At 44.9% G+C, this 24,823-nt stretch overlaps 1 protein-coding gene across 1 annotated transcript in view; it reads left to right on the forward strand.

Annotated features, from left to right (window-relative positions):
- Positions 1-24,823, forward strand: part of FANCA (FA complementation group A) — a 34,827-nt gene that overhangs the window by 6,285 nt on the left and 3,719 nt on the right. The window contains exons 8-37 of the mRNA XM_075766056.1: positions 707-789; positions 1,260-1,293; positions 3,649-3,715; positions 4,051-4,163; positions 5,054-5,130; positions 5,588-5,729; positions 6,298-6,431; positions 7,428-7,538; positions 8,009-8,104; positions 8,203-8,262; positions 9,548-9,636; positions 10,031-10,091; positions 10,206-10,255; positions 11,335-11,411; positions 13,291-13,395; positions 13,962-14,104; positions 14,577-14,647; positions 16,112-16,211; positions 16,987-17,186; positions 17,582-17,678; positions 17,904-18,080; positions 19,132-19,205; positions 19,666-19,794; positions 20,263-20,329; positions 20,583-20,749; positions 21,340-21,445; positions 21,973-22,032; positions 22,427-22,531; positions 23,138-23,250; positions 24,083-24,224. Of these exons, the coding sequence (XP_075622171.1) occupies positions 707-789; positions 1,260-1,293; positions 3,649-3,715; positions 4,051-4,163; positions 5,054-5,130; positions 5,588-5,729; positions 6,298-6,431; positions 7,428-7,538; positions 8,009-8,104; positions 8,203-8,262; positions 9,548-9,636; positions 10,031-10,091; positions 10,206-10,255; positions 11,335-11,411; positions 13,291-13,395; positions 13,962-14,104; positions 14,577-14,647; positions 16,112-16,211; positions 16,987-17,186; positions 17,582-17,678; positions 17,904-18,080; positions 19,132-19,205; positions 19,666-19,794; positions 20,263-20,329; positions 20,583-20,749; positions 21,340-21,445; positions 21,973-22,032; positions 22,427-22,531; positions 23,138-23,250; positions 24,083-24,224 (3,050 nt within the window). The remainder of the gene's footprint in view (positions 1-706; positions 790-1,259; positions 1,294-3,648; positions 3,716-4,050; positions 4,164-5,053; positions 5,131-5,587; positions 5,730-6,297; positions 6,432-7,427; positions 7,539-8,008; positions 8,105-8,202; positions 8,263-9,547; positions 9,637-10,030; positions 10,092-10,205; positions 10,256-11,334; positions 11,412-13,290; positions 13,396-13,961; positions 14,105-14,576; positions 14,648-16,111; positions 16,212-16,986; positions 17,187-17,581; positions 17,679-17,903; positions 18,081-19,131; positions 19,206-19,665; positions 19,795-20,262; positions 20,330-20,582; positions 20,750-21,339; positions 21,446-21,972; positions 22,033-22,426; positions 22,532-23,137; positions 23,251-24,082; positions 24,225-24,823) is intronic.

Consider the following 24,823-nt stretch of genomic DNA (forward strand, 5'->3'; position numbering starts at 1 on the left):
CTCAGCCGGGCACTGGTGGAGCGGGGCCAGGCTGCTGGGCTGCGCAGCCTGCAGCAGGGCCCTGCAAGTCAAGCGCTTGCTGGTGTAAGAATGGAGGCCTCGCTTTGCATTTTCTTACCTCTTTTCAGCGAGGGGAATATATATTTATATTTGGCAAATGTAACAATTTTTTTCCCTTGCAGAACTCCAAACCAATTATCTTTTATCCCTTTGAGTTATAGTATCACAAGAAAGTGTAATTGGAAGGCATACAGGGCTGGGGATGTTATATTGAGAGCGTGACACTCCTGCAAACAGAGATATTTTGGACCATGAATATTTAACAGTCCATTTCCCCCCTGTCATTTTCTATGATCTATTTTATGGTTTCGTTTAGAAAAAAAATCACTACCCGATTTGATTGAAGAGCTGTAGTCAGACCTTTGGATGAGTACAGTTGGTCAGGCACAGCCCGTGTGAGTTCTGCAGTAGCAACAGAGCACAAGGCCTCTAAATTCTTTAGAACCCTCTAAGTTTCTGTGTTCCCTGCCATCCATTGTTCTAGGTCCTTATGCCTGGGAGTAATTTTACTCCAGGAAAATAAATGAATCCTCCTGACTGCCGCGTAGTGAATGATGCTTTTCAGACGCTAGTCCTATTGGGAGACCAGGACAGGGATCTGTACTGAAAGGGGATGCTGAAACACTAATTCCTTCTTGTTTCACAGACTTTGCAATCGTGTTTCTTCAGAATGGCTTTCCGCAAACCTCGGAGCTGGGAAGGAAGTTGGAATTCAAGAAAGTCCCCCACGTAAGGACAAAATGAACCTATTGACAAAGGGTTGTTTAAAGAACTAGTGCCATTCTATCCCTCTGTGCCTTGCTGAGTGTAAATCTATCAGCTTAGAGCAACAACGAAAGGGTGGTGGTCCAGGTGCTGGACTGGGTGAGGAGGAGATGGTGAAACCAGAACATGAGACTTTTTTTTTCTTTTTAAAAAGAGAATTTCTTTAAGGTGAGGTGTCAGGGCTTTTGTAAGCTTCCTCCGGTTTTGTAAGCTTCCTGGGTTTCACCTTGATTGCTCTTTTTTCCATTTGAATGTGAGGGATGGAATCCTGGTAAGCGTGGGGAATGCTTGGCTTTGTCTATTGTATCTGTAGAGCCTGAGGTAAAAGTTGAGCTTTAAGAGGGGCAAAACTCTTTGAGACAATTTACCTTTTTCTGCATATAAGTGTAGCCCTTTTAAACACTAAATGGTCTTAATTTGTCAATTTTGAACAGATCTGTCATGCTGTCTTACAAAGAATGTTGACATGTAAGTGTTTTTGTCATTCATAGCTTTGTGCAGTCACTGCTGTCTTGTTCATTGCTAAATCTCTAAGGATATTGCTAAATCCCTAAGGAGGAATCCTTTGCCTGGGATGCTTTTCCTCTGTTGTGCATTATATTTATGTCACTGATTATTATGCCTCTGCTTTCCCTTTTGCTCTTGTAAAGTGAGTATCTTCAAACACTGCAGATAATTTCTTGCCTTTTAGGCCAGTTCATGTTGCTGCCTCTGGCTGCATCACCAGGTTGATACCTGAGCTGATTTTTAGCAGCTCTGATTGGAAGCAATCCCATCTGTTGTAGCACAGAGGTTAAGCCAGGAGAATTTTTTTCTGCTTAGTGAATTAAACTTCGAATTTACAAAGTGATGTGCAAGACAGCTATTTTTCTGGTTGGATTTGCAGACTGATGTCTTGTGAAACCTCTTTTTGTTTTTTTTCTTTCCGTTTCTCCTGAGCAAAGACATCTAATGTACGTGTGTGGCGTTTAAATGACCGGTCTTCAAGAACTGTCCGGTGGACAATGTGCCTGTTTTTGCCCGGGCAGCCTTGATGCTGCTGCCGAGAGCCCAAGCACAGTAGTGTCCCTGATTTGCATTGCAAATCCCGATGCAGAAAGACTAAACACACATGAGGGTGATTTTTGTCTTGTGTCACAGATGATCTTCACAGTTACCTGCTGTACAGTGGAGGGAGCGTTCGCTTACACCTCCTTGCGTGCCCTACACCCATGTATTAATTTAATCTGACTGTCCCCTTAGTGCCAGCACTTCACCTCTTTTCTTGCTGGTGTGTTTCAGCAGCGTGCTCAGTGCTGCTGCAGAGGTTAGTGCTTTTCCTCTGCTGTGTGAGACTGAAAACCAGGACATGACACCAGGACTGCTCCCTCCTTTCTGCGTCTCTCCCCGTGGGCACTGCCAGCCCCGTCCCTCACCCCGTCTGGCAGGGAGCGTTGTCTGTAGGCAGAGAAGCCTTACAGACCTTGCGGAGTGGTTCTAAAAAGGGAAAGCTGATAGAGAAGAAGCGCTCTGTTATTTAATATGGATGAGTCCCATCTCAGGTGGCCCTTTTAACAGTGTCGATACTTGGGAAAATAACCCTTATAAACACAGGACATGGGGGATTTTGGAGGGAGAGAAGCAGGGTGCTGGCAGCCAGGCAGGAGTCTGTGCTACCCTGCTCTTCATGTGACCTTCCTGTTTGTGCAGCCTGCGCTGCCGCTGACTGACTTGCAGTCTGTGTGCCTGCAAATGTATTAAACGAGTTTTATAGACGATATTGTTAGCGTATGCTTTTGGGTCACCTTTGAGGGCTTTCACTTAACGAAGAAGCTGCTTTGAAGAACGTTAGGATTCTTTAAGTAAAATAATTCACTATTAATGAAGACCTTCACAGTAGGAGAAGGACAGGCTGAGAGTAGCCATGGGAGCACTGTGCTGCATAGTACTGAACTCCTGTGCCCCAGGATAAGTAGAGTTTATCTCCTTTTCTCTATTCTCCCCGACTTAACCTTAAAGTATTCCTCAGCAGGGGAGGAGAGTATTACGTATTAAAACCGTGGATGGCCTTGGAAAAGGCATGTGAGGGACGCTTGTTTTGCTGCTTGGTATTAACTGTTAAAAGAGGAGGCTTTTAAAGGTAGGGTAGGACACAAAACAGAAAAACTGCTGCTGCTGCAGCAGGCTGTAAAGCAAAGGCTCGCTCTGTATTTGGGCTTTGAGTGGTGTAGGCTGACGGTCGAGGTGATGTGCTGAGCAAGCTGCTAACCTGTTTGACCTCTCCCAGTCATTTTGGGGCAGATCTAGGGTTTGAAGGAATTTCTGCTAAGCAAATGTAGCACAAAGTCCCAGTGCCGTTACAAACGTGTGGCGCACTCGCAGCAGCGTGCTCTTTGTTTGGCGAGGGCGGTTAAGGCCGTTGTTTCCAGGGGTTGTTAATTCAAAGCTTGCTCGTGCAAATCCCTGCCTGCAGACAGACTTTGCTCTCATGCAGCTTTGCAGTGTTCACACTCGCAGATGCATGGCACAATTAGGATTGGGTTTGGAAATCAAATAATAATTTATGTGCATTTTTAGATGGCTTAATTATTGGCACGTTCTTGGGAACGCTTTTAAAGTGGTTCAAGGTTAGTGTTAATAGTTTTTGAGTCCCTGTGTCGCTTTTGAAAAAATTTGTAAGAATTTAATGCTGCCGAATGGCTTCTACACATTTCCCTAATGGGGTCACCTTCTCAAAGAAGCACACGTTGCTCGTTCCAGTTAGTTCCTGTCTTGTTTAGTGTCGCGGTTCCTTCCGTTTCCATTTCTCTCATTGTGTTTTTGTCTCTCTGCTTTGGGGTACAGGGGTGCTTGATGCTGTTGGTAAAGAGAAGGAGCAAGATGTTTCCAGGTTGCAAGCTATGAGGTTCTGGTAAGAAATGCTGTCCTCTGAATAATGTCAGGAGGAGGTTTTTTGTGAATGTTACCCATCCAGTTCCTGCTTCCAAACTCATTTTGTCTAACAACTGTTTACACGTCAAGCCAGTCCTGACCGATGCAGGGGTGTACGTTTGACTCAAGTTTGTAAATCTGACAGCTACATAAAATTGAGCAACCGATAGATTTTTAAAAATACATACAAAAAAAGTACGTATCTCTGGCAATTTGATGAGAGATGTAGAAGAAAAATGAGTTCTTCACCTTAATTGTACCTGGTTGATTGTACTTCCTGTGTATTGTTTCTGAATATTTCCTTGTCACTTGTAGGCTGAATGTGTTCAGTGTGTCACTTTATAAAAGTGCGGTTCATCCGGATTCCTTGCAGCAGTTTTTTAGACACACCCTGACCGAAGTTCTTACCTACAGCCCATTGTTGAAAGGTAGGAACAGGCGGGGAGAAGCGAGTCTGTCTCCAGGGTGTGTTCCTGTGTGTCGGGAGCTCCATCCCACCCAGGCCTGGCTGAATGGAGTCCAGCCTGGAGGATCCAGAGCTGGAGAAGCTGCCTGACTCCCCAGACTAAAAAATTTATCTGAGCTTTAGAGGGCTGCAGTCCAGGAGAAAACTTGGGGTGGAAAATCAGTGCCTTCAAACAGAGCTTCAGCCTATGGCTCGTGAACAGAAATTTGGAGTAACATCTAATAGCAGCCATGGGAGAGCTCTGGCCAAAGGAGAAACCGAGTGGGAGAGGTGGTGCTGCAGAGAGCCCTTGGGGCTAAAACAGTCTGGCCCCTGCGCATGTAGGGGTTTAAGCACGAGACGTGGCCTTTCTTTGCTGATGGGGTGTTTCTTTTGGTAGGTTAGAGGTAAGCAGGAAGGCTTCGAATCCATGATTGGTAATTGTGAAGCTTGATGTTTTTATGAAGAAATATGTTTGGGCTACAGAATCTCTGGTAAAACTCACTCTGAGCTGTGATCTAGAGCTGCTTACCTGTTGTGTGGAGAGCTGTGTCACTGCTGGCTTCCACTTGAAAGATGTGATTGAGGAAGGCGATGATTCCTTGCTGGTTATCTATGCACACGTTATGTTGGCCTACAAACGTGTGATCTTGAGAACAGCTTTCAGATGACAGCGCTGTAGTGAAATGGCACAGTCCTTGTTGCCACGGTTTGTGTTCCAAAGGCAAATGAGAGAGGAAAGGTTTCACCAGACAGTTTTTAATGCATCTGACTGTCAAAGCCAAAGGGAAATCTTGTGTGGTTAAGTTATGCGTTTTGGGTGTGTTTTAAAATCTGCTGCTGAAGACTAAACTTTTCTTCTTCTGCGTACAGTGTCTGATGCCATCCACATGCAGAAAGAGTGGAGCTTTACAAGAACCTGTTCGCTGCTCACTACCTTGTATCGCAAAGTACGTCTTCCTGGTTTTGCAAAGAGAACTCTACTATGTTGGGTTTATATTCATTGAAATATCTGAAATGAGATTATTTGAAACTAGATCCAGTTGCAGAATCTGAACCAGCTGCCAGGAATTGTAGGCAGGGTGAAACAGGAAGAAAAAGTACTACAGGGACTTACATGCAAAGCTCTTAATGAGAACAAAGATAATAATTGAAGATGTGAGTTTTTACTGTTACAGAATATGACATGACTTCTGAAAGAACTGGAATGTTACCGTTTATTTTAGCCAGCACTGGTTTCCAAACCAGCATGGTATCTGGCCCTGGAAAGCCGATGCAAACGATGCACGCGGGATAGCTTTTGAAAAAGTTGTGCAAAAGACACCTGCATGTTAATCTTGGCAGTGTATTTCACTCTTCTGGGTGGCTGGATGTCATAGCTAAAACGAATTGCTATCGCTCTTCCAGCTGTTCGTGGTGTTCAGTGCGAAGGAGTCCATCTGCCAGCTGCAGCAAGTGCTGGAGACTCGCGAAGTGAACTGGCAGCATGTCCTATCCTGTGTTTCCACGCTGGTGGTCTGTCAGGCTGAGGCTGCGCAGCTGGTCAAAGGTCCGTAGGTATTTGGAAGCCTGCGAGCTAACGTGTGCTTGTTGCCTCTCAGGTGCTGAAGAGGGAAACCATGCCAACTGCCGAAGCAGCGGAGTCATTCGTAGTTGCTGTTTCGAGATTCCTGCGGGGAAAAGAACAGCAGAAAATCTGCTTTTCCGTTTAGATGTTCCATGTTGGCGGCGACGTGAATGCCGGGCTTTGCGCCTGATGCTTCTCAAACTTGGTGTTTGGCTAAGAGTGGTTATTTGATAACTACCTTATCAATTGGAGTAGTGATTACTGAAGTTTAGTTCTTCTATCTCACCTTTGCTGGCAGACCTTGTTTGAATTTCTTACTGATTATCTCATTGCTGGACTCCCTGCAGTTCTTGCAGGTTGAAGTCCTAGAGTATTTGACCGTTGAAAGTGCGTGAGAAAAATATAAGCGAGTCTCAAAGGTTCCCCAAGCTGCACTACACAGCCTTTATGTGGCAGATGTTTTATCACAGATATTTGTCTTCATTTACTGTAGAAAATTACAGCACAGTTGTCAAGAGCAAAGTTTGAGGTTATTGTTTTATGTTTCTAGAGCTACTGAGCCATCTCCTGACAAAGGCCTTTGAGAATTATGATATGGAAAACATGATCACTGCGTTCCTGATAGCCCGTCAGGCTGCTCTAGAGGGCCCTGCTGTCTTCATGCCGTACTCTGAATGGTTTAAGGTGAGACTAAATGAGGCCCCACTGGTGTAATCTTTGCTTTAAGTAGGTGAGAAACCTGTGCGTAAGGAACGTTCTGCTGCACAGTGAAAGTCTGGGTTCAGACGAGATAGCCAGGAACTGGGGGGTGGGAAGAAAGAGTAACAAGTGATTGTGTTGGTATTAGGAGCGATTTAATATTTATTACTGCCTTTGTGTCTGCAAAGAATATATTTATTTGGCTTTCTCTGGTCTTCCCTTCTTTCATCTTTTCAGTTTGTCTTGCCCTCTCTCGTTATTTGTCAGGAATGCAGACATGTAATTCCTGTTATAATCATAATCTTGGATGTATTTCAGTATCTTGATAACCAACACTGTTGTTGTTGCATAAGTTGTAGGGTATTGCAGATGAGGCATTCCTGTTTCCGGGATGTTTGCATGCAGCTGTAATTGCTGTGTTTGACCTTATAGATAATTGGTTGTTAGCTTTTAGTTGTAAACACATAGGTATTTTTGGTATGCAAATCTCCACATAATTTAAACCTCTAAATTCCTTTGTATGAAATTGCAAATCTAAGCTTGGCCTTTGCTGATAGAGCATTCAGGTTGCATCAAAAGTAAAACTAGTCGTGTTCTGTACAATCTCAGACTGGCTTATTTTCCTTATAACGCCCAGATAAAGCTGTGTAGAAACTGTCAGATTTGTGGCTCCCTCATGGATCTCAATCCTTTTGTGCATTTTGGTGTTGCCTTGTTTAACTCCTCTGAGTGTGCTCGTAGCAGCATATTAGAACTTTGAGTGTGACATGGCGGACTCTCTGGAAACTGGACAAAGAAACTCAAAGAAAAGTTCTGTAGAGACTTCTGTAGCCTTTCTCTGGAGGCTTTTCTCCAATATTCTCTTGACAGAAAGCAGGAATCTGTAATGGATATCTGGGACTTGGGCGCCGAGTTACGGCATCACCAGGGTGGGGATTCTCTCTGCGCTGAAAGGCTGTGTCGTCGTTTCTCCTGTTTCAGGCTTCCTTTGGGAACGCTGGTGGTCACCACGGGAGCAGTAAGAAAGCTCTGGTCTTCCTCTTTGAGTTCTTGTCAGAGCTAGTGCCCTTTGAAGCAGCGCCGTACCTGAAGGTGAGAAGATGCCAATAGAAATGGTTTTCTAAAGCCTGATACAGAACTGCTCCAAAGTGAACGTACTTGTGCCTTTGACCTGGTTCAGCCTAGTTTTATTATTATTGTAGTAATTGCATTATGTGTCTTTTGGTTCAGTGTATCATTAATGTTGTTACGGTAATTGCCTTACTTCTGATACATTATTCCAAACCTGTTCTTCCTGAAATCGGGAAGTACAAGATTCTTTTATTTACACGGCAAGAAGGAGAATTCCTTTCATGGAGTTAAACTTAAGCACTTCAGCGATTTTGTTTCTTTGTTGTTGGGAAAAAACTGCATGTGGGTTGCCATGAAAATGGCTTATCTTAAAACAAACAATATCATCATGTTTGGGGAAAATTTGAGGTGAATGACTGTAAACATAAACCAGAATTTTACACTAATTTCCTCTAAAAATGGCAAATCTCATTGTGAATGTCATGTTTCAGGTCCATATAATGTACCCGCCTTTTGTGCCAACAAAACATCGGTCTGTTCTCTTGGAGTACATCACTCTGGCTAAAACCAGACTGGCCGACCTCAAGGTTAGTAAAGATAGTCTCTTTTTAAAAAAAGAGTTCTTTCTAGATCTGTCAAAATAGCTGTGTTGTGACCGTGTGCATCTCTCGGTAACCTCACGCAGGTCGCTATAGAAGACATGGGGCTCTATGAAGACTTGTCCTCCACAGATGAGCCTGTGCAGGTACTGCTGGTCTGTTGAACTGTTTCCTCATCAGTCATGTCTCTTCCTACCAAGTCAAAAATCTTCTCCAACTTTAAGATATAGTGGTCATAAGTACAGAAGGGTTCCCCAGATGTTAGGAAAACTACACTTGTGTAGAGGCCAAACAGACCGGGATGAGTATTCTCAGAGACGGGCTGCCGAGGAACTTGGCAAATAGGTGGCTGGCTACTGGCCAAGCAGCATCTACGTTAGCCATCGAGTCAGGAAAGTGCTGGCTACCTCTTGCCTGTCCTGTATAGAAAATGAATGGAAGATTCTGGAAGAAGGGAGGATCTGGTGGTGGTGTATGGCGTGGGGATGCAGAGCACAGGTTTATGGGAAATGGGGCTGCGTTAGCTCTGCTGATTGACCAGCTTGTTACAGTGGTGACACTTCCTGCTCTGGGTTTGCTCTCAATGATTCGATCACATAGGAAAGTGTTTTATATGTATTTTGATTCTTTTTGGTATAGCATGTAATCTCTTTGTATTCAAAGGAGATTTGGGGAGGAAATCTGCCGTTTCCCACTGTGGGTCATGATAAGTTTTGGATAACAATAGTAACTGATAAGGGAACATTTGGCTTAGACTTTTTTTTTTGATTAGACTAGGGGGCCTCATTTATACAGTCAGTCAATTGACGTACCTGAAATACAGGCTGGTAGTTGAATGTATTGCAATGAAATCTAGTCCTGTGATGAACTGAAAGTTGTAAGTGAAGATTTCATTTAATTTCTTCCAAGTCTGATCTGTTTGTCAGTTGGGAAACCAGCCCAGGTTGTTGCAGTTTTAAGATGCCTTGCGGCTCAAACAAGAGAAACCTGGGGCGGCAGTCCCTCTGCCTGGAGTGTAGTAGCACGGGCTGGAAGCAAAGATTGTGGCCCTTAATTCCAAGTGTATGAAGTAAAATAGAATAACAATAAACCAAATTCAGAACAGGAAATGTATTGTCCTCATGGGGGAATAAACAATGTGACGTTAAGCAGGAGGATCTGCTGCAGCCGCTGTCGGTGCGTGTACAGAGCTGCCCAGAACAGCTGTTCTAAAGAACAGCCTTACCCCGGCAGGCTGCCGGTTTCTCCATCCTGCAGTTTTACTCTGCGTATCAGGTAGTTCTTGTTACTCAATTGCATTTGTTCAGTCACTTCCCTTCACCACACAGACAGCTATTACTAACCCTGGCAGAACAAGCAGGGAAGATAATCGTCATCATCCTCCTTGATTTCTCACAACATCTTTTTCTCCTTGTTACTTGTGTGAGCCAGCCCCAGGGCCAGGCACTTCGTGATGTTGAAAAGGCCCTTCAGATATTTGAAACCACAAGGAAGATCCCAACGTCTGTGATAGAAGCCAGGTACCGCAACTGTTCTTGGGTTTAGCTATAATAATAATAATAAAAGCCAAGTCTAAATCAGAATAACAAAACAAGAAAAACTGAGGATATGAGCAAAGGAGGTTTTGGGAAATTCTTCCTCACTTCCTCAGTAGTCATCTAAGTAGAGGCTATTTGTGCAGAGAGTGAAAAGGGATGTGCACACCTGCAAGAGAAGTCCATGATTGTTATAATAAATAAAAAGCAAAATTAAATAAATGAATAACTCTTGGCTAATCTGAGCTCGATTTGGCTGTGGTTATGTTACCATAAATATTTCTTATTTGCAGGAGCCAAATTAATTCTTGAGGTAATGAAATGGCACTTTGCAGCTTTGGCACTGTTAATATTTTGCTATATTTCTTTTCTGTCTCAGTATTTTCAGGCGACCATATTATACTTCCCGGTTTCTTCCTGCTTTGCTCAGGCCACGTGTGGTTAGTATTTGTTTTTGGCTTTTTTTTTTTTTTTGATCCTCCCATTTAGATGTGTGTTTGCAGACAGGTAATTTGTGCCTAACTTGCATGTTTGTTTTTTTTTTCCTGTTGCAGCTCCCTAAAACCCCAGATGTCCTCATGGCTTTTATAGATTCTTTAAAGAGGTATTGAGACTTCTGCAGTGTTATTTTCTGTGCTTCTGGACTTTCTCTTCAGAACATTTGACTTCACATCAGATTATTGGGGACTTTGCCACCTTGTCTACAAAGTGCTGAGTGTTGGCTAACCCTTGGCAGGGCTTGGTGGCCAGGTCTGTGGCTTGTGGCTTGCAGGTTGTGGATGGGGCAGCTTATCTGCATAGGTGAATGTTTTCAGTTCTGTAATTAGCCATCTAAACCCATTATCTTGAAGGAATCCCATGCACCCCTCTGACTGAATATAAAACGTCACCAGGAAGATGAGCCCCCTGTGAAAGGCCCCTCTCTCTTTGGGAGAGGATATGGGAGAAGGGGAAGATGGAACTTAAATGTGTGTTAATGCTTTATAATCTGTTCTTAAAGGACACCAGCATAACGTCTCAGGAGAACGTAGCCCCTCTCAGAACTCAAGCTTGTCCTGTATGCATGTTTAAAAGTGCTTTTCTGCATTGCAGGAACAGCTTTATTTTAAATCCAGTAGTTCCTTTGTAGCCTAGCATGAAGAAAAAACGTTGGCAACACTGCTTGCAAATGAGGCGTTGGGTCCTGCCTTGTCAATCCGGTCTGACTCTAACAAAGACTGGATCATGTTTGAATGTTAGAGTTTAGGGGAAGCAGCTGAGTTCTAGGGAGCCTCCTGTGACACGGTTTTAGCACTGAGTGCCTGCCCAGCAAGTGTCAGGTCTCGGTCTCCATCACATTAACCCTTTAGATGTGTGAACGCCACATGTCACATAACTTACACTCTTACGGGATCTTAGACACGTACTATATATGAAACAGGTATTAACGCGTGCATTAATAACACACGTAGAATTGTTTTTGGGTAGTGTGTGTGTTACACATGTCTAATACTTGCTGTGAAAGCCCTGGATATAAATTTCTGGCCCTCATGATGATTAAAAAATGCTTCAGATGCTCTGTATGCTTTGGAACCTCTGTAATTACGTTTCGTGGCACAGCTCTTGTTTATGCTTATATTTAATAAAGCTGAAGTTTGAAGGTGGTTATGCAGTATAATAAATGTCTCTCATTTTTTATTACAGAGCTGATAAAATACCCTCAAACTTGTACTCCACGTACACACAAGCCTGTTGTGCTATGAAAGAGAAAATGTTACAAGGTAAAAAATATAACATTTACTTATGGATCGGTTTGAAGGAAAGTTATTTTTTCCATTTATGCCCTCCTGAACTGAAATTTTTCAAGAAGTTATGGCTGATCAGGTCTTTAGTTATACGTAAATACGTGTATGTTCTTTATGTGTTTTTGAGGTACTAAATAGTTCCTCTCGTAATGAGTTTCTCTGCCTATGCTGCTTGGGTGGGATTTTTGCAGTCGGTGCAGAGCTCTGTGCTGTGCTGAGGCTGCAGCTGATGCCTGAGCTAGCTGATTTAAATCTAGCTCAGATCCATCTCCGTGAATCAGCGTTTGCAGCTCAAATACTTCTGGGCCCTGGCCAGCCTGGGGTAAGAACCTGCTGGCTCGATCCCTTGCGTAATGGCAGTTGTGCTGTCTGAACTCACTCTTAAGAGTGGATTACTGTGCGTGATCTGGGGAAGCAGGAGCGGCTAGGAGTGGAGCCGCCGGTGAAGGGATTGCAGCGCATAGTTTACACGCGTGTTTGGGTGGGAAGGCCCCGCTGATTTCAGGTCTCGTCGCCACGTTACTGGTGCAGTGTGTGTAAGTGTGATAGATGCTTAACGAGCTCTCCTGTCTCTTTCAGCAAGTGGGTGTTTCAAGCGCATCTTCAAATGGGCACCACCCTCACCGCAGGTTTATTTGAAAGGGAAAGGTCAGGCTAGCGAGCAGAGATCATTCCCAGCGCGTGGTGGAGACAAGCGTGCTCTGTATAGAGCCAAACCTGTAATTGGCTCCTACTCGGGGCACTTTGGGCATTAGAAGCTTTCTGGAGATGCTGTAGCTCGAGAGGCGTGACAAAGCAGTCCTGGGGAACCGCAGATGTGCAGCAGCCTGGCTGCGGAGGTTGTCCTGGCAACCGGCAGGGATGAAGGATGCCTGCGTGCAGGATCCCGAGGGGCAGGCAGAGCTCTGCGGGAGTCCTTGAATTGCCAGTGACCTCTAGTGGAACTGCCTGAGCCGGGTCCCCTCCATCGGCCTCAGTGGCCTCCCCCGCCACCCCCTGCATCCTCCATCAGACTCCCCCGCCACCCCCTGCATCCTCCATCAGACTCCCCCGCCACCCCCTGCATCCTGATCCGTCCCTGGGGCTCTTGCACGGCTTTAGGGCAGGATTGATTAGTGGTCAGCTCTAAGCCTGTTCTGTTCGTTAGTGCTCGCTCTTGTGCATAAAGGTGACTCGGCAGTCTCCTAACACCTTGTTGCTTTACGGTGTGTTTATAATAAGAATTAATTTTAACCTTGTTATTTACTTGTTCATGGTTGAGCATATGAGACGCTGTTCCTGTCTAACAAACTCTGTGGGTGGTTTTTGGGGCTGTGTTGGGGCAGCTTGCTGCTGGTGGCACTCGCTTTCTAGTGGTAAAAAGGAATTTCCTTTTATTTCTTCTTTTAAACAAATCCCAGAATAGAGTAACACATAGCATCTGGAGATGTTGCGTGGTGTTGGGCTTGAGGAGAAGCTGATGACCTAGTATTCACGCTGTAATGTCTGTGTCTCTGTATTTTGAGATTGGTTCCAGTCTTTTAAGGACAGCAAATGTTGCTGTGAGGGGCAGAGAACTAAAGCAAGTAGGAAGGCAGCTCTGAAAGGAGAACTCCTTTGCCTCTTGTCTTTAAAAACTGAATTTCTTTCTGCAACTAGGCATAAACTCATAAATGATTAATCAAATAGTGCATTTTGAATGTAAAAACAAAGCTGTATGTGTGGCAGATTGACAGTTTGGGGGTATGTTGGAACTTACAGGAAAGAAAATGCTGCTTTTACAAAGAATGTATGTGGAGATTGCTGAACGCATTTTACGAACTGATGTAATGCACAAAGGTGAGGATAACATGTTGCGTTTCTCTTGCTTGTCTAGATGAATCAAAAGCAGAGAGCAGCCATTCCAAAGAGCCTGTTGAGCAGCTGAAGGCTGAACTGGCTGAACTAAGGACGCTGATTGTGGACCAGGCTAAATACGAAGGTATGCAGGACAGCAAGTTAGAACTACCCATAACTGACTCTTACAAAAGCTGCATTAATAAAATGTGGCTAATGCTAGCCAAAGCAGCAGCAGTAGTTACTTGCCACTGGTACCTGGAGATGGTAATCTTTCAGATCTGTATAATCCTTCCAGCTATAAATATATATATATTAAGGTCTGACTTATTTCCCATGCTTGAGTCCGGAACTTCAGGTCCGCACCTTTGTGGTAGCTCACCCATCCTTGCCGGGATGGGCAGCCCCATTCCTGGGGCTTGCCTGGTGGCTCGGGCCCCCTTTTCAAGGCTGTGCCCTTTCTGGTGTGAAAAACTGTTCTTGATGTGTCTTGGTAATAGTACTGGGGAAAAAATAATGCTGTCTTCTAAAACAAAAAATTATGATCGCTGTGTTCCAGCTAACAATTTTGCTCATTAAAGCTTTTCATAACATACTTTGGGCTCTGATCAATTAGAGTATATATTTCACTTGTTCTTCATGTTCTGTGGAGTTGTAAATCTTTCATGCCTTCTGTCCTGGTTCTCCTCTTCTCCTGTTACCTTCTTGCAGATGTGCCAGCACAGATTGCAGTGATTTCTGACAGACTTGCAAGCATCTTGGGTCAGAGCAGTGATGAGAATGAAGCTGCTACTTTAAATTCTCCAATCCAAGTTGACATTTCTGCCCCCAGGCTGGAACCCTGCCATCAGAGTGTGAGTACTGTCTGGCTTGGGGTGAGAAACAGCGGGGTTGGGTAGGTAAAAATGCATCTGGATAGTATGCGTGAAAGAAAGGTTGCTTTGTGTGTGCAGAACAGGAAATGCATTCTCCTTTTGTCTACCTTGTCTTGCCCTGCACAGACTATTCATGTGTTTTAACCTCCTGGAAGTTGTTGGATGTCTGGTGGTGAGATCTACAGAGATATTATCTTAGAGCAATCCTGTGATGAGCTAGGCTGTCTTCACTAGGCGTGTCTAGGTATTCGTGGTGTGCTGGGATCATTTCTGGGCTGTTACGGGCTTAACTTCCCATCTCTTCTTAGTGCCAGTGGGTCTGTACAACTTGCACTGAATGTCAGTAACCAATTATCTCTCCTTGTTTTCATGCTGGGAAACATAATATAAAGGCAGCACAAAACTAGATCTAGATATCCAGTAGGAATTAGCAATGTGTCTCTTATTCCAGGTTGTTGATCTTCTGCTGACATCATTCTGCCAAAACCTAATAGCTGCTTCCTATTTTAACCCTCCCGACAGGTAAGATGCAAGTAAAAGCGTAGGCAATCAAAACTGGTTCATAGGCTAGAATTCCAACACTTGTCTGGGGGTGAGGAGGGACTTCTGGGTGTCCATACCCCCTGTGCCAGGCTGGCAATTGCAGGCTGCTTTATTCTGAGTTTCTGTAATCTAAGAACTAACGTGCTTCGATGTATATGTGTAAATATACCCTGTTTCTCCTCGGTTGTTACTGATCCCTTCAGAAAAAGGTGGCATTAGTCTCTGTGTTGTGCTCCATAACGATGTATAAAAACTTTCCACGAACACTATGTTTGCGGAGAAACGCTCAGGCTGGTGTTTTCAGCTCAATAGTGGCGGGTGGAGAATGAAGCAAATTCTCTTTGGCCAGGAATTACTTGCTGGCTGACACTGAAGATGAGCAGAATACGATGCCTGTCTTTTGACAGTGAGTGCTGATGTGTCTTCGGGGTGTCTTTTTGAGCACGTTCAGTGCTTTTGCAGATCCAGGCACCTTGGCCTTCGTCCCTAATGCCATATCTAATGTGAAATGAGTGAGGCAGGAAGTCTAATGCTGCAGGCATGGGAAGAGCAGCATGATACTCCTTCTCTCTGCCTCCCGTCCCCTCTTCCCCCTGGAAGTGACTCTGATTCTGGCCTGTATGAGGAGGAAGAGGTAGCATTCCTCCACCACTGGAAGGACTCTGATACATCTCCTTCACGATGTAACAGAAGTCTGTAAATGTTATGGTCAACATTTCACTGAAAAACTGCTTGGAAAATACCGATGCGCTGACAAGCTGCTGTGATTCCAGCTGCTGACGGTGCTGAACTCCATGGCCGCCTCTCTGGAGTGCAGCAGGCTTTGGCAGCCAGTGCATCTTTCCCTCTTTTACAGTGTTTTGCCCTGGAGCAGATGAATCTGTACTGAAAACCTGTACTGAAAAGTAGCTGTGATAAACAAGAGTGTCCCGTGAGGTTGTTTTTAAACCCAACTCCCCATCCGATCTCCTCTGAGGATGGCTTTTTTTTTTTTTTTTCTGTCAGCTGGGTGGGAAAGTCCCTCCGTCCCGCCCTTCCTCTGTTTGCAACAGGACCTTGTCATACTAATTCCTTTTTGCTCTTGCTTTGCTTTTGATCCCATTTATTGCTCTGCCTCTGTTTCCCTTGCTCTGTCTGAAGAAAGCTGTCTGTGCCCCAGGCACCTTCCTCCTCTCCTTGTTGTCATCTCGGAACGCCTTTTGACTATATATTATCAAATATTTGAGCAGGGCACTGGTGGAGTTCATGTCTTTGTAGGGGTCCTCTGTTCAGATACTCCAAAAGTGACACTTCCTTTGAGCCTATAAATGGAATGATAATTGTCCTGTATTTACAAACAAGTATGGCTCCGGTTTGGTGTGTTTACGCATTTTTAAATACCTCTTCCTGTATTGGGGATAAAAAGAAGCAGTAAAATGAGTGTGTGGTTTTTACCTTCTGCAGGCAGGGACCATGTCTCTCCTTGTTTGTGAAGAGGATGTGTGGACACAGGAAGCTCTTACCTGCCCTTTTGGGCAGGCTCTGCCAGCTGATTTATCATCAGGTTAGTTTTCCAACCAAGAATCATATGGTTATAGTGTGCTAAAGGCATTCCTAGCTCCGTTTCCTGAGCTGTGGGGCATGCACCTGTCTGGGCTGTGCTGTGGGGGGTCTTCACTAGCTCTAGGCTTCCAAAAAAAACCCTGAAAAAACCCCAAACCTCATTTCAGACAAGTGGTATGAATTTGCTGTCAGGAATGCGAGCTGAATGTTTTCCTACAGCTACTGTGGGAAGGTTAGTGTTCCGAGATACGTTTTAACAGAAGCTAAAATAAGCAAGTTTATGAACAGAGCCAAAAGAATAGTAGAATGCTTAATTCCTACAATTTCAGTTGAATACCCCTTTTAAGAATAAAAGTAACCCCCCTCTTCAAATCTGCAGTGCATGGTTTTCTTTTAAAGAACTGTGGGTTTTATTGCAAGGGTGAATTTAAAAGACTGACAGACTAGATTAACTGTCATAGAAGCTAAAAAGCCTTGAGAGTCTTCAATTCTGCTGGGCTGAATTTACAGCTAGTTGCTTCAAGTTACTGTGTTACAGCAACATACAAACTGCTGCAGGTTGCCCAAAGATAGCCGCGTGATTTCAAGGACGAACATGTTTAATGTAACCGGTGACTCTTATCTGTTAAATTGATATCGCTGCACTAATTAGTCAATGGGTAGAAGCAATGTTCTGCTACTCAGTTTAATTCTGAGGTTTTTTTCTGAGAGAAGTTGTTTTGTAACAAGAGAAATGTCTCTCTCTCTTCAGTTCTTTACTTATGTTTGGCTTGCAGGGTCCTTCCCTCAGCGATGCTCATATTTTAGGACTAGCAGCTTTTGTGATCCACTTAAGTGAATCCAGAGCTTTAATTCCTGAAGTGGAAGTCAATTTTGGGATTTCTCAGCCCATTCCTGAAAAGATCCTTTCCGTTTCTGAGTACTGGAACTGCTTGCTAGCATGCAGGACAGAAGAGTCGTTGGCCTTCTGCATGAGGTGAGATCACACGTCCTTGCTTCTCCAGGTGATGGGTTTTGGTTTGCCACAGAGGATTTCCAGAGCGTCTGCAGGTGTTTGTGCTGCACAGAGAAGGAGACTGGTGGTGGTCCTGCCTGAAATAGTGTCCCAATGATGGTACTGCCTGCCAGAGAAAGGGCTGGCCGGATGCTGCCAAAGTTCTTCCTTAATCTCTGGTTCTGAAATTTGTGCCCTTGATGTACTTGGGCTTGAGAGCACATAAATAAAAGTGGCCCCAAAAGCAAATAGGTTTGGGACATGTTGGTTAAGTGTTTTTAACACTCAGCCTACGTTTTGACTTTGGACTTTCCTGAGTGGGAAAAGAGAGGATTGAACCAACCAGATAACGGGATTCTCTATTTTTTCTCTATCAGGTTTTGCACTGCAGCAGCATCTTATCTTCTGTGCAAGTTTTCATCCTATTCTCCTGAAGATTTGTGTGCCTTGCTTCCTCCTAGCCTTGTTAAAAAGGTAAAAGGAAAAAAGTTTTGCTATTACTTAGGAGAGAGATCAGTCTCAGTTCAATTTCCCACTGCAGACTCCTGTGCAAACAAAACTATATAAAAATGCTTCTTTGTACTCTCCCATCTTACTGCCTTGCATATCTGCTTGTTTGGCAGCTTCGCACAACCAGAGGTTGCACTGGGCCTTTTTTTTGTGTTGGAAACGTGCAGGGTTTTTATGTCTTTGTTTTAGCTGCAGTACATCGTGCCACGGCTGTGCTTGGAAGCTCGGGGAATCCTGTGCGAGGAGGGTAAAACTGACCTAAACTGGAGTTCCCTGTCATGCCCCTCTCTAAACTACAAAAGAGCCAGCCTCTCTTTATGGAAGCAAGCGCGCTTTCAAGACCTCTTGAAGGAAAAAGCATTCCAGGTATAAATCTTTTCTGTGACTTAAGTTCATGCTGTAATTCTCGCTTTTCAGATACGCCCTTTGCAATTTTGTTAGTGGTGATAAAAAGCTTCTTGTAAAAACTTAATGCCTGGAAAGTTGGTCTGACAGTTGAAAGATGTCATGTGCCCTAGGTTATGTGCCTCACGTTATTTCTGGGTTTTGATGGTGAGGATAAGGTAGAAATAGAAAAGTAGAGGTAAAGCTTTTGTGTCCTATTTATTGCAAAAGCAGAAAGCTTGACAAGATATACCATATCAGTAAGAAAATGGTCAGGAACTGTAGAGAAAAGGCCCGTCCGTAACCTTAGCTTCCTACCATGTACTGCCTGTGAAGGGATGGTGAGTCAAATAACTGAAAATAGTCGTTTGCTTTTTTTGGAGCTTTGTCTAAATGCCAGCGTTCTCTCAAACCACCTGTGTATCTGGGGTTGTTTGGCTCTGCCCTGCTGTGAAGCAGGTTAACATCTCAGATATTCTCTTTATACCATCCTTGCAATGTATCTGATTTGACAGGATTTCTTTTTTTAACCTAGTTCATATAAAACCAGTTTGTCTTTGTGCAGATGAGTTTGTCGTGTTACTAGAATGACTCCTCGTGCTTGGCTAGCTTGATGTACCAGGCTAAAATACCTTTGCATTGTAACCTTTCTTTGATGCTTGTACCAATCTGTCTGACTATGGTGCTTTGTTCATGTTGGCATTTATTTCTAATAACATACGTTCATTCCGGGATCTAGTCTAGAAGATGAGCATGTTTGGAAATGTCAAAGGGGTGGGTGTGTGCAAGAGATGCTTTATAGGCTTGCTTTTGGTAAATTTCTGAATGCCGGTGGGGTTTTAGTGTAGAATTCTCGCAAAGGAAACGGTACATGAACTTCCTTGGGTTGATGTCTCCTGTTTCCTATCTCTTAATCTGCACGGGATTGTGTCTGGGTGTGGGTGAAGGTGGGTTTTATGTTGGGAAGAAGGTGGCTGTTCTGCACAAGTTACTTGCCGGTCTGTCCTCTTACTTCAATCATTGCTTTTCCCAGTTGTCTTTCAGAGAGTGGCTGCTGTTGGAGCTGGAAGTGTACCCTGGAAAGGATATTCTCTCTGCTTCGGAAAGGTAAGTGCAGAGAGGCCCTATTGAAAAGGGAATAGTTCAAGAGTCTTCCCCACCCTGATCTTCAGTGCTTTTTCCTAATTTGGAAGTTAACAACAAAAGTAAATAAACAAGCTGCTGCGGGACACCGATGCCTGTTGGCTGCTACGGTTTGTCCAGAGCTCAGGCAATGCTACAGTGAGGTGTGTGTTTTAACTTGAGGAAGTCCATCATGATAACCTCTGGCCTGCATGTGCGGTCCTTCCAAATAACTTTTCCCAAAATCTCCCCGTTTCCGGAAGCAAGAGATGGCTGACATCAGGACACGTGGTATCTGGTGGATGACTCTTTATATCTGTACTTACGTGGGTGCTTTTATCCATCATTCTACTTCACTTGTGCATGAACTTCCTCTTACCTTAAGGGAAAGGCACCATTAAAATGCCGTGATAGACTTCTGATCTTCTGCCTTTCGATATTGCAGACAGGATTTCCATTATTGGGCTATCTATCAGTGGTACCTTCCAGCACCTTCCGCTTCTGGTGGCTGCGACGGAGACCTGGAGGAGGCATGTGGCATTGTCATAAATGCCATTCTGGATTCCTCACAAAGGTATTCTGTATCCTTAAGTGCATTTCTGTAGAAGCAGCGGTTCTGCTGATGACCTCACAAGCTAGGAGTCGTGAGCTTGGGCCTTACGCCATCCCCTTCTCCCAGGTCTGGCTGGTAGCGAAGGCTGGGAGGCGGCTCTGTGTGACTCGCCAGTCTTTGCATAAGAATCTTGCTTTAGGTGACAGAGGTCTGGGGTTGAACTCACAGATAGTCCCTAGCCTGTCTGTCTGTAAGTTGAATTTGTATTCAGATTTGTTTGGCCAGACAAGCATTAATGCTCCTGAGGAAGTGGCTGAAGCTGGAAAATGAGGAGGGAGGGTTTTGGGAGAGTTGCTGTCTCATCTACAGCTTATTTAAGGGACATTAATGTTAGAGCTTTATGTTGATCTGGAGCCATTTGACTTATTTGAATTGTGTTATCCTCCTGGGCTGACAGGGTTAGTTACCTGGCACGTCTCTCAATTTCAGATCAGACCTGGGTACCTGTGGCCAATCGAAGATGTCGGTCAATCCTGATATTCTCTGCAAGCTGCAGGTGATTTCAGACCCTCGATGTGTATCCGTATGCTCAGTCCTTGAATTTCACCAGTCAAAGTATTTTCTAACACCTGGGTGTACGTAAGGCTGACATTCGGTTCTCTGATGTGGGCATGGAAATTGAGAGAGAGAGATATATATTTTTCTTACTGATCTGTTTGTTTTACTTCAGACAAGCATAGAGGGTTTGAATGCAAACTCATGTGTAGCCCTGACAAACACTGTTTTTTCTCCCTCACCTCCCTGTTCAGGAGATGGTGCTGGAGCTGGGGCACAGGCGAAGACTGCTTTCTGGCTGCGTGGATGCCCAGAGACACTTCCTCTTTGAGATTCTCCAGGAAAGACTGAAAGACAGAGAACGTGGCTCTGCTGTGGGCGAGCAGTTGTGGAGGCAGCAGGAGCTGCTGCTGCACAGAAGGTAAATGCAGATCCACGCAGCTGGGAACACCTCGAACAAAACTGCTGCTCGCAGCAATGAGGGCGTGTGTACCGGCGCAGTTGGGTAGCCTTCACTGTGCAGCAAGTGAAAACGACGCTGTATGTCACGGTGACCGTTGTGCAAGAGAGATTCATTCTCTGGTACCCACAGAATTAACTGTGTTTCAGTGTGCCGCCTTGGGCTACGGGTTGCCCCTGCCAGTAGATTGGATTTCAAAGACCAGATAGCTTCACGGACTCTGTTTACAGCCAGCAACGCTCTTAATGCCACCACGTGTGTTCACCGTCGTTAAATTACTCTATTTGCTGCTGTAATCTAGGTGTGCGTTTCCATTTTTGAGCCATCGATAGTATCTTTGGAAGTGGTGTGTATATCACTGAAATGCAGGTTCTTTTCTGGGCAACTGGAAAATGTTCCTTGTGCAGTTTCTGTCATTGTGTTTGAGATCTCTCACGTCTGACGTATTCTCAGACTCCCCTGAATATCAAAGACGTGTGCCCTGAGAGTGTGGAGTCTGATTCTCTTCCTGACTGTAACCTCAATTTTGGTTTTATTCTTTCCTGCCTAAGGATTCTGGTAGGGCTCCCTGCATCCACTCTGATCATGACTTGTCGCAAAGGAAAGAAAACAACGTTGGACTGTGAAGACTTTTTTCGTTTTGTAAACTCAGAGCTGGTATGTGTCGTTACCTAGAGCATTTACCAACAAGAAATTATCCTTTGGCTAAAGACCTTAAACTTGGGCTTAGGACAAGAGGTAAAACACAGCCAAACTTGAAAGAAACTTAGCTTATATCAGAGCGCAGGGAGGTTCAACTCATGATGATTTGTGCTCCGAGGACAGCTAGCATTTCTATTTACTCATCCTGACTGGCTTTTTTGAGCCCTCCTGCACTGTTGTATGAGGCACAGCCAGAAACGTCTGCTCATTCCAAAACTTAATCAAACTGTTTCCGCCACCTACAACATGCGGTAAGCAGGGCCCTCTGATTTGCTTTCTGGTGCTGGGACTGTAAAGCACGACCTAGTCGGTGGTGTTGCTTTACACACAAACGACGTTTCTGCAATCTGAACTGATGCTCTGGGGCTCACAGGGGGATTTTGTGCTAGCTGAGTCCTCTGCCAGACACCCAGAATGTTCAAAGAAAATCATAACTCGAAAGGGAAGGAATGAATTTTTTTTCTCTCCTTGTCTTCCCACAGAAGAATGTCTGTTCCAGAGGGTATGCGCTCTCCTATGACATCACCGCTCACTTCTTCAGGGTAACTAACTGCTGCTTTTGTCATTCTGCTCCCTTGTCCGTGCTAGCCGACGTAGACGTTTCTTTACCACGATACCTGGCTACATGCTATTCTTAGCAGTGAGATGTGCTATTTGTGCCCTTGTTTTGAGAACTCCTGGTGTAAACTCCACAAAGAGGAGCAGTAATCCAGGAAAACGAAGAGAAGTACCAGGAGGAAGTAGTGGTAGAGGTTAATTTTAATACAGTAGAGCAAAGCTGGTGGGGGAAGGAGAAGCCGTTGGGCATGCGTTTCTTTTGCTGGGCCGTGCTGACCCCTACAGTTATCTTAGATGACTTTACACATGGCTTGGTGAGGTACTTCAAAGCAGCAGAGACGTATGTGCATAGTCATCTTGTAATTTATCCTCTTCCAGGGCCTGCTTAGCGCCAGCGTGGACTGCGAAGAATCGGCACAAGGGGTCAACGATGTTCTAGCAGCGTGTCAAACCCAATGTCCCATTGTGCTCTTCTCTGCAGCGGTAACTGTTCTGGTTTTGTCTGAAGAGTTGCTAGATGCTATAATTCTTAACGCCTTCGGAAAACTGCAGAGTATTTTAGTGCCGTTGGTATCGCTGACCCAGCTCTGGGCACGCAGCCTTGGTTTTGGAGTGTCACCGTGAAGTGCAGCAGCGGCTGTTTGAGTGAGAAGCTGGGAGACTTGTCTTGGTTTCAGATGCGCTATAGAGGGGCTGGTTGTGATGTGCCAAGCAACCAAAAAGTCTGCAAAGCACGTTTTGGTTTTTTTCTCTCTCCTGTGCGTGACCCTGTTTTACATGGGGATACATGTTTTTGTTGCATGTGGTAAGCATGTACATCACCTTTGCAGAACAGTTCTTTCACGACTGTCCCTGCTAGAGGAGTTTCAGGGCACTGTGGTGTGAATGTGGTCACAAATGACCCTCTGCATCTCCAGGATGTGAAACTTCTCACATTTCTTATGTATGTACAACTTGGACTTTTTCATTAAGGGGGGGGGAACCCCACCCTTTCTCTGAGTACCTGGCTGAGATAGAGTGCATACCTGCCTGCAAACAGCTACTGAGAACGCCACCACTAACGCTGCTGGTTTCCGTCTTTCTTCCTAGCTTTGGTGGCCGAGGCTGGAGCCAATACTTTGCTCCCAGTGGAAGAGACTCTTTGGGGCTCCGCTTGCAGAAGAACTGGAAAGACTGAGGGAAAGGCAGTCCTGGGCTACCAGGTGTGTACGAGGAACCCGAGCGTGGATCTGCAGGCAGGAGAACCTGCTCTCTGAGGGATCGGCGCCCAGGAGGCCTGTTCTCTGAGCCAGGCTGGGTTTCAGCAGGCAGCAGGAAATGCTAATGTGGACCAAGGCTTGTAGGACAGCTATATACAGATCCCTTTGTAGAGTTTAAACTCCAAAATGGGTCGTTATAATTTTGTAGCCTGGCCTTCTGTGTAATATGGGTCAGAGTGTTTCACCGTAAGGAAAAGAGAATCTTTTTAGAGGAGACTGGAAGGCAGAGTCCTTGTTAGACAAACACTGGAAATAGCCTTTAGCACAGCGTTGAGTCATTCGCTCAAGCTGCCGCACCCTTTGCTCCCTGGATTGGCTCAGTCTCTGCTCTCCTGAAGCTACTGACTGCTGCTCTGCTGCATGCCTCCTTCTCTACCTGTCCTCATGCTGTCTGTTCAGTGTCCCGCAACTTCTCTCCAAAAGCTGGGAATTCGGTATAAGAATCTCCTTGCAGGTTATTGCAGGTAATAATCACGTGCTTCCATAGTACAGTATGCAGTTAAATACCTGTCCAACCTCTGAAAAGAGATTTGGGAATGCTGCTGTTTCTAGACCTTTTTTTTTTTTTTTAAAAAACCCCAACTGTCTCCACATAGCATCCATCTGCGGGGGGTGGGGGGTGAAATGGAGAGGAAATTTTTTTGGTTCCAGTCACAAACTTATACCCTTTGCCCAAGCCCCTGACTTCCTTCTCATTCACAGCTGTGATTGTTTTTATTATTATTTATATTTTTTTTCCCCTCCAAACCCAAAATATTCTGGTTTTGTTTCCTAGCTTCCTTTCTTCAGGAGTGCTTTCCCCTCTCTCTGGCCCTCCATGGATTTCGGCCGCCTTTCTCCATTGTGCTATTCAACAGCAGTCACCGTGCGGACAGGGGAGAAACGCACTGAAGAGGCTGGGGACTGACACAGAGCAGGCAAGACTGCATGCATTTTAAACGTCTGCTGTTCCCCATGCTTGAAAACGATAAGTTTTAACTGAGAATTGGTTGTCCCGAGATACTGCTGTATCCCTGGTAAACCCCGTTGTGAAATCTTGCTGGTGGCTAGTTGATAAATGTAGCTGTAAATTACCAGTTACGAAATACTTATCCTAGAGGCAAAGTTGTTCCAAACTTAAAACTTTTAAGCGGGGCTGCTGCCTGGCAGTCCTGTCTGTTGATCTTCCAGGGAACAGCCGGGACCAGAGCTCAGTATGGGGAGTGTCCCTGTACAGAGACATTCACAGGTAGATCGTGTTGAAGTGGAACCTGTGCCTTAATATTTACTCTTAAGTTTTATTGCTCCAGGCAGCAGTTACGGTAGCAGCTCCTCTTGCCATGGGATTGACTCCTCCAGCGCTTGTATTGGTCTAGAGCCAAGAGCTGCTAGTCAGAAACTGGTGTCACGGCTGATACTGCATTTAGTATGTGTGGAATAACAGCGGCTTTCACCTCAAAAATCTGCCTTGAGAGAGGAGGAGGAGGCCAGGAAGGGATGTGGTAGGGATCCAAAAAAAGCGCTAACAGTCTGTCAG

The sequence above is a fragment of the Balearica regulorum genome, chromosome 13 (assembly GCF_011004875.1).
Source record: "Balearica regulorum gibbericeps isolate bBalReg1 chromosome 13, bBalReg1.pri, whole genome shotgun sequence".
NCBI classification, from domain to species: Eukaryota; Metazoa; Chordata; class Aves; order Gruiformes; family Gruidae; genus Balearica; species Balearica regulorum.